Genomic DNA, 9,200 nt, shown 5'->3' on the forward strand with positions numbered 1-9,200 from the left:
TGAATCTGAGAGAGTTATTCACACATAGATCATATACAAGCTTCAATAATCGTTTCTCTTGTGTTTTGTCCCGCCATGTATTACTTTTGTCTCATTTGTTTTGTCCTAGTACATAATCTAATAACACACTTAACAGATTATTGGAGGATAATATTTCCTCTGAATCTCTGCCTAAATTATTCCTCTGGTTTGGTTTATTTTAATAAAGGAGTTCTCTTTGTCTGTAAATGTGAGTGATAGGTGAGTGTCTCTCTACACTTTCTATAGGGCACAGTCGGTCATAAACTAATAGCTTCTGCACTCACGGAGTGAATTGGGTGTAGAAAATAATATTGAGACAGCTGTAACTTTCACAGTGCCCTGTCAAATTAATGTGAAATTACTGTCTGGGAGCAGTATTTTAGTTTTATGACCTGTGATGTGCACTATGTAGGGAGTATGGTGTTACTTGCTACACAGCCCAAACTTCTCTACTGACTGACACAGACGAACAGAGCTCTGTTTACAAATGTGACACAGATAAATGGGTCAGGGATCTGTGCTTATTTTCCCTTCATTTGAACATCTCACTGAGGGCTGAAAGTGTAAAAAAGCAATAAAATCATTTAAACATTGAGTTGTGAGTTTATTATTAATTATTAATCACCTAATATGGTGGCTACTACACACAGTCCACGGAAATAATAATAATAATAATAATAATAATAATAATAATAATAATAATAATAATAATAATAATAATGTTATTATTCAGTAAATGGAGTTTTTCTGTTGAACCCCTCTTAACATCTACTACAGTTTCTTCAGTTTCGCTGTAACAGTGCAGACAGCCGTGGCTTTCAGTCAAATTATTTAATTAAACCAAGGACCCTGGAGTTGTGCGCACCATTGGTCACTCAGATTATTCTTCATTTATTACATTTCTGCATATATTTTATATCTCCTTATTTAAAAAAAAAAAAAAAAAAGAAACTATGACGTTGACCTGACTCTGGATAATTCACTTTTCTCTGGAAAACACCGCTGAATGTTTATGAGACTGAATGTTTGGGCTGAGACTAAATTTTATGTTTAAAATAGTTTAAATATCATCGCTGTCCAATTATAAAATACTATAAAAGAGTTCTATATCTTTGCACTGAACCACAGCCTCCATGTTCAGCAGTGCTCTTACGGATCTGAAACAGAACCCTCTTCTGTCAGAAGCCTGTCTGAGAGAAGTCTTAACATTGGTCCATTTTTCTCCTGATGATGTCTGCAGTGTGTCCCAAGACGTCAACAGCCTCTTGGCATCAGCTTCAATCTCATCAGCAGCAGCTTCAAACATCAGTTTACATTACTGCTGTAGAGTGAGAACATTCAGAAAGAAAACAAAGAGTTTATTAAAGCAGAAGGAGCTTACGCTGAGACAAATTTAGCTGAAATATAGATTTTACAGGATGATGTAACCATACTGTATCCTGTGGGTGGTTCTGAAACTTTTCATTAGATGAATCCACATGGAATTATCCAAATAACTGCAACCAAGGGGCGGCACGGTGGAGCAGCAGGTAGTGTCGCAGTCACACAGCTCCAGGGGCCTGGAGGTTGTGGGTTTGATTCCCGCTCCGGGTGACTGTCTGTGAGGAGTGTGGTGTGTTCTCCCTGTGTCTGTGTGGGTTTCCTCCGGGTGACTGTCTGTGAGGAGTGTGGTGTGTTCTCCCTGTGTCTGTGTGGGTTTCCTCCGGGTGCTCCGGTTTCCTCCCACAGTCCAAAAACACACATTGGTAGGATTGGTGACTCAAAGGTGTCTGTAGGTGTGAGTGTGAGTGAATGTGTGTGTGTGTCTGTGTTGCCCTGTGAAGGACTGGCGCCCCCTCCAGGGTGTCACCCAATGATCCCAGGTAGGCTCTGGACCCACCACAGATAATGAATGAATGAATGAATGAACTGCAACCAACTTCAGTGATAAAGCTACAGCATAACATCCTTAGTATATCTGGATCTACTGTAGATGATTGTAAACACTATTTAAATGAAAGCATTATACCAGAATGAAGAAGAGGCTGACTAACAAGAATCCACAACAGGGAAATAAATTTTCTTTTGTTTATATAAACACATATATATGTTACCTGATGTGCTATTCTGGAGCAACAGGTGCTCATTATCCCTCTAAATTCTGCAACTGAAATTCAGCTACTTAAATGGCAAGTGTAAGGATTCACGCTGGTGCTGTTCCTGCCCCAGCCACCAGAGGGAGGCAGTGCACCACCAATGAACACAATATGTTCTTCACATATGGGGCAGAGTGAGGTGACTGTTGGAAGATGAGCTGGAGGGGAACCTTTGTAGTTCTAATGAGTCAAAGCAAGGCAAGACAATGTTTATTTACATTAAACAATGGCACATCAAAGTACTTTTCAGAAACAGTAGAAGTACAGATCTACTGGAACAGGGAAAAACACTACATTTTAAAAGATGTCTATGGTACTTATGGATTTCTACTTTTTTGTACCTTTTACACATGCTCTAATCCTAATAAGGACTGTACGGGCCTGTGATTGAATGTATTATTAAAATGCTATTAATATTAAAATTAACTATTAATATAAACATTGATTTAAATCAAAACCCTAAGGCAAACAAACACACTTTTATAAAATCATTGTTGGGATTTTACAGTGTATTTTTCAAACAAACCAATAATAATTTGTGCTTTTCTGATTGTGTTCAAATTATAATATTCAGTAACATTTTTGCAAATTCATATATAGTTTTTTTATTCTGCAGCTTTGACACTTGAAAATTGAAAGAGTGCGTCAGCATTTACACACAGTTAGTGAAGTGCATGTGTAAATAAAGGAAATGCACAAATTTTGTTCTAATCAGCTTCTTTTTAACTGCTATTACATCAATACTTTATCCAAATAATTGTTTTTTACCTGAGAACAGATTTGATTCACTCCCCACACGTTGAATGTCAATCTTTATTCTGTGTATAAATATATCTATATTATATATATATTTGAAGATTACGCAGTGTTGCTTGTTTGACTTTCCAATGATCATTTTGTTTAATTCACATAAAGTTTTCATTTTCTTCTAGTTCTGTCACTGAAATGTTATCACTGCATACCTGACCCTTCTGGGACATGCACAAACACACAGACAGCCTGTCCAAGTCAGTGCGGCAGTGTGACCATCGTTGTCAATGCTAGTAAGTAACTGCTCATTACAAACCAATGTCAGAGTGTTTTTTATCACTTTCACCAATCCCTTTTTTGTCTTTGAGCAGCTGGAACCTGAGCATTCTGTCAGTAATGCAATAGAAACTTTCTCACAACCAACGTTCCCTGCTGCTCTCATTTAGAGAAGAATAACATATTATCAATTTTAGACATTAACTTGTTCAACTTTTACATCTTCTACATCACTCCAGAGATCACAGTTCCAGTGATCCTCATTGAGCACAGTCACCATAAGCTCCCAATAAATTTGATTCCATGTCGTTATGTGTGTGCACTATTTATCATCTGTGTCTGTAATGGGTGCATTTTCATTTTAAAGGGGGTCTACAAACTTTTGCAGATGTAGTGTATTTCTAGGCTGTACAAAGCGCTTACACAAAAGCAGTTTAGTTTTTCTTTCACATGTTCTGTATGTTATCTGTGTTGGGAAGTTTCCCCAATAACTAATGGTCTGTGTTCTGTAGCTGGTCAGCAAAAGGAGACCAGTAATAAAGGCTGTGCACCAGCAGCTGAGTGTGTCAGCGGGAGCCTAAACCTGGGAATCATGAAAACAACAGTCAACACCCAGTGCTGCAGCACAGACCTCTGCAACAGTCAAAATGTCTCAGGTAAAGAGCTTGAGGGAGACACAGTCCTTCCACCCCAAGGTCATTTTACAGACCTATAATTTAAGAAGCGTCTAATATGCAGATCCACATCAGTGTCCCTGGTGAATAAGGCTGTACCTAGCCCCACTGGCACCGTTAATGTATTTTCAGTGCCACCAGTTCTATGTGGATTTTACACCAACAACCTACATACATACACACATACATAAATTTGTAGTGGAAATAGTATGCACACGTTGCAGTGTCATAAGCACAACATAGTGGAGTCAATGATAATTAATTATTATTTGATTAATAATTAATTATTTAATTCATTTTGATAAGCTCCATTTTTGGGAGTCATTAAATAATATGTAGTGTCTTTACCTGTCCAATTTTAGCTTGGACAAGTAGGCCATCTTCACATGTTATACAGCAGAATTAGCTAAAATTAATTATTATTAATGTATTATGCTCATTGACCCGCTGTAGGTTCTTGGCTCTGAAATTGAATCTGAGCTAGAAGGAATAATTTCTTACAAGAAAAGTGCACACACAAATAATCAAGGATTGGTTTTATCACACAACTGGTTTATTAATAATAATATCAAATAATAAATATTGATAATACATTCATATAATGAAATGGATTACAGCGATACATGAGGGAACAGGGAGATTAATATATGAGGGAATTTCTCTATGATAATTACCCTAAATTCTAGAAAGGATATTGTTGATCCTAGCAAGCATTCAGCAGCAACCTCCTGAGCAATGAAAGAAATGAAACCATGTGACCTTACGTATCCCGGGAGATACTGGAGACTGGAGATAGCTGGGATCATGTCACTAATGCGCAGTGTTTTCCGGCGTGGCTTCCTGGAGAGCTGCAGATGCGGGCTTGTAGGCTGCAGCTGCGGGCATTCCTGTCCTCACCCTTTTCAGACACAGCAACCCCTCCGTCGGAGCTGTTGGCATTCTGAAATTTTCTGTGGGGATTCTCCGTCATCACTGATCCACTGCCTTGTGAGACACGTCCATGCCGGTTTCTACTGGGCAGGTCTCTCCTCATCTCAGAAGGTCATTCTGAGGTTGTGTTTGGCCATCTTCTCCGTTGCTGGTCCGGAAGCTTTGTCATCACTTTGAGGGTCAGAGGTCTGAGGTCTTCTCATGCTCTGGGTGGCACTGAATTTTGCTAGAGTGAAACTACAGGCCTTTCTAGAACTATAGTTTCTACTAGACTATAAAATTAAAATAAAACTTCTGTTCTGTCTGGACCCTGATTGAGGGGCCCAAGACTATTTTAGAAGGCCATGAGGGTCTGATGCCTGCAGAGGAGCCTGCAGAGTCATTTCAAAACCTGAATCATTTTCCTCTTTAGCCTTGAAAAAGGCTAAAAGAGAAAAAGTGTGAAGTGAAGTGAAGGTGTGTGAAAAGAAAGGCGAAGGTCTGAAACCTGGAGTCCCTGAAGCCTTAAGTTTTCTCATTTGGCGCCACTGGGCTTTTTAACCAGAATTTAGAAAACCCGCCTTAAAGACCTGATTGGAGCATCTCTTGCCCCTGATTGGCTGTTTTTTGTACCTTGGTAGTGACATCACATAAAATGTATGACCCCCGACAAGACAAAGGCTTGAAGACCATCCCTGTTCAATGAATGTCCCAGGATTCTGAATCATACTTTTGCAATATAAAAGATTAGATGTTGACACAAAGTAATATCATTAAGACAACCATGTTTTACATAAATATTCACTAACTACACACATAGTATGTGGCTACCTTGGTTCTCCATAAGTTCATATAAAAAATAAATTACTTTAAAGACATGTAAATTAATCCCACCTATTTTGATTGTCCAAACGGAATTAATTTCAAACAATTGTACCCATAGGCAACTTGTTCATCAGGTAAACCAAGAAATTAAGGACTGTGCTTATTTTGTTTAACAATCTTTCAGAATGTGTGAGAAGACAAGGAATGTGTTTAACCAAGGTTGAGTCTGTGTGTCTCTCTGCATTCTGCATTTGAGAAGAGTTGCATGACCCTCCAAGACCCTGTGTCATAAACTGTCCTTAAAAAGGCCTGTAGTGTCAGTTCTGTGTGTCATACACAGACCTTCAGGCAATAATTTGGAGCCAGTTCTTGCTGAAAAGCTTATCTCCAATTCCAGTCTTGGCTTGGTGTGGCTTGGGGATGTCTCTGAAAACCAGCTAAAGTTTGGGTATTTAAAATCACATCTCAGAAAGTCAAATTTCTTATTAGAAATTAATACACATTCATCATACCACACAACACATTTACATCATAAATATTACATGCTATTTATTACAGTCCAAAATTAAAGTATGTTTAAAAAATACAGAATATTAAAGTGTCATTCATATGTACAAAACACCGTTAGAAGTATATTATAGTGTGACGTGTTCATTTTGTGGAGGAAATTCATTTCAACAGCTTAGAGTTCCATGTTTAAATCTGACAAAGTTAGCCCAAAGTAAAGGTAGAATATAAAAGGACCATTTCCAGATTCATGAGCTTTAGGGGACAAACTGAGGGAGGTTTAACGAGCCTTTTTAATTGTCATCTACAACTGCAACTAATTCCTGATAAATCTATGCTTTTTGTTTGTTTACTTTTTGAAGCTTTGCCCTTTAAGTCACCCAATGGTAAACAGTGTTATTACTGTGCTGATAAAGACTGCTCAGGGACAGTAGACTGTCTGGGAGATGAGGACCAGTGTTTCAGTTTCACAGGTAGAGTATCCACACACACACACATACACACACACACACACACACAACCTTAAAATCGAGTGATAGATTTTTCAAACTTTTAAGAGTTTTATTCACACTCACACGTCTCTTAACAAGCATGTGGGACCTGAACTGGTTTTTCTATGGCATCGCTCAAAGGACCCTAGCACCATTTTTAAAGATTGCCCTCTATATGGTGAGCTTGTAGAGGTCCTGATAATTTTGAAGAAAAGGCCAAAAGGGGATTAGCAAAGTATGCAGTGCAACAGATGTACTATAGTTTGTGGGACTGCAAAGTGCTCTTATATGGTAAGGGGAGCTGACAAAACATTCATGTTTTGTATATACTTCTTTAAAAATGTTGTGGATAGTTTCATAAAGACTTATCTCTGTCATTCATTCATTCATTCATTCATCTGTAACTGCTTATCTATTTATTATTAAAGGTTAACGGGCTCATTCTCTAGAGTTTTTGTAGTAATCTACTGAGGCAAACACCTGTGAAAATTCGGTTTGTTTGTTTTTTTGTGACATCATAAATCGTTAAGTGAAAATGTCCTTTCTTTCTCTATTACACAGCCAATGCTGCTGGTGTTCAGGTCAAAATAAAAGGCTGTGTGACCAGAAGTATCTGTAATGCCCCAACCTGGAGTATGCAGACAGCTGGAATCAGTGGAGATCTGAGCTGTTGTTCAGGGAATCTATGTAACGGCGCTGAAGGGGTTAAGATCAGTCTCCTGTTCGTCCTGATCCCTCTGCTCTCCTCCTTCCACTTCCTCTGAAATCTCTGCTGAAGAGGATATTATCTCACATTTCTGTGTTCTACATTTCCAGAGCCACAGACTCATGTAATTAAAGATGTCCCAGTGACTCAGTTTGAACGTATGAATGTATTACTTTTTAATAAACAGTGTTGAGACTGAGGGCTGCAGTGTATTTTAATTTCTTTTATGCAGTGGCCACGAGAGTCAAGACAAATCTATATGGTGACCCCATTTTGTTGCCTGTTATAATATTCAATAAATAAATAAATAAATAAATAAGAAGAATAATTTAATGTGTTTTTAGATCAATTCCTGGTTGATTTCATGCTGTTTTCTCTGGTCTTCTAACCATCTGTGAAGCAGAATGAGCTGGATGAGGAAAAGTGGTGCGTGGGATTTGTTCGGAGTTGGGCGTTTCCTGGTGTTTTCAGGTTTTTCAGGTTTTGTCTGGTTTCAGTGTGCAGCACTAATGTAAACAGATGCGAAAGAGGGAAACATCATCTAATGGAAAACTGTTAGCACAGTAGACTCCAATGCATTTCACTGCTCTTTTGACTGAATCTGAGAGAGTTATTCACACATAGATCATATACAAGCTTCAATAATTGTTTCTCTCATGTTTTGTCCCGCCATGTATTACTTTTGTCTTATTTGTTTTGTCCTAGTACATAATCTAATAACACACTTAACAGATTATTGGAGGATAATATTTCCTCTGAATCTCTGCCTAAATTATTCCTCTGGTTTGGTTTATTTTAATCAAAGAGTTCTCTTTGTCTGAAAATGTGAGTGATTAGTGAGTGATGTCTCCAGGCCGCAGTGAAGCTGAGGCCAAATCCTACATGTCCCTCTACACCTTCTATAGGGCACAGTTGATCATAAACTAATAGCTTCTGCACTCACGGAGTGAATTGGGTGTAGAAAATAATATTGAGACAGCTGTAAGTTTCACAGTGCCCTGTCAAATTAATGTGAAATTACTGTCTGGGAGCAGTATTTTAGTTTTATTACCTGTGATGTGCACTATGTAGGGAGTATGGTGTTACTTGCTACACAGCCCAAACTTCTCTACTGACTGACACAGACGAACAGAGCTCTGTTTACAAATGTGACACAGATAAATGGGTCAGGGATCTGTGCTTATATTCCCTTCATTTGAACATCTCACTGAGGGCTGAAAGTGTAAAAAAGCAATAAAAGCATTTAAAAATTGAGTTGTGAGTTTATGATTAATGAATAATCACCTAATATTGTGGCTACTACAAATCAAATCAAATGTATTTGTATAGCGCCTTTTACAACTGACGTTGTCACAAAGCAGCTTCACAGTTTCAGAACAGAACATTTAAATCAAAGCCCAATGCGAGTGTGACAGCCCGTATTGATGTGACTGTATCATACTAAAGGAAACATTCATTGTTTTTTTACTTTCTATTTAAAAAAAAAGGGGATGCTCCTTTAAGCAATGGACTAAAAGAGAGAAGAGCGTAAGGACTTGTAAGGTGTAGGAGCCAATGAGAAATTGGAGAGTATATCTGGTATCCAATCAGGAGCGACAGGGGTGGGATAAGAAAGGAGCGAGACGAAGAAGAGAGAAACTGAAGTACAGCCAATGGGTGCTATATCATAGTTGAATATGAGTCTGAATAGCGCAGACTCGATTTTTCGGTTTCATGAGTCAGAGTGAATGGACATTTCGGATATCCTCAGACACCCTCGGAATCGTGGAAACGGACAGTTTAACATAAATGGTGCAGCAACGCCCTCAAACTCCCTAACTCCTTTGGTACCCGCCATTAAAGAGACACTGTCATGAGATCCCTCGTTCCCTTCGTGAGTACACCCTGACAAGAGCCTCTCTTTGCT

At 38.4% G+C, this 9,200-nt stretch overlaps 1 protein-coding gene across 1 annotated transcript; it reads left to right on the top strand.

Annotated features, from left to right (window-relative positions):
* The first annotated feature begins 1,873 nt into the window (after positions 1-1,873).
* Positions 1,874-7,352, top strand: LOC136696438 (urokinase plasminogen activator surface receptor-like). Its single transcript, XM_066670851.1, has 5 exons — positions 1,874-1,883; positions 3,089-3,199; positions 3,695-3,838; positions 6,460-6,570; positions 7,150-7,352. The coding sequence occupies exons 1-5, from the start codon at positions 1,874-1,876 to the stop codon at positions 7,350-7,352; spliced, it is 579 nt and encodes a 192-aa protein (XP_066526948.1).
* Positions 7,353-9,200: the final 1,848 nt, after the last annotated feature.

The sequence above is a fragment of the Hoplias malabaricus genome, chromosome 5 (genome assembly GCF_029633855.1).
Source record: "Hoplias malabaricus isolate fHopMal1 chromosome 5, fHopMal1.hap1, whole genome shotgun sequence".
Classification (NCBI taxonomy): domain Eukaryota; kingdom Metazoa; phylum Chordata; class Actinopteri; order Characiformes; family Erythrinidae; genus Hoplias; species Hoplias malabaricus.

What these genes read in the sequence shown, in the direction of transcription:
- LOC136696438 (XM_066670851.1), top strand. An exon ending in CAACAGTCAAAATGTCTCAG is followed by an intron (nt 3,839 to 6,459) that starts GTAAAGAGCTTG and finishes TACTTTTTGAAG; the next exon opens with CTTTGCCCTTTAAGTCACCC. An exon ending in CCAGTGTTTCAGTTTCACAG is followed by an intron (nt 6,571 to 7,149) that starts GTAGAGTATCCA and finishes TCTATTACACAG; the next exon opens with CCAATGCTGCTGGTGTTCAG.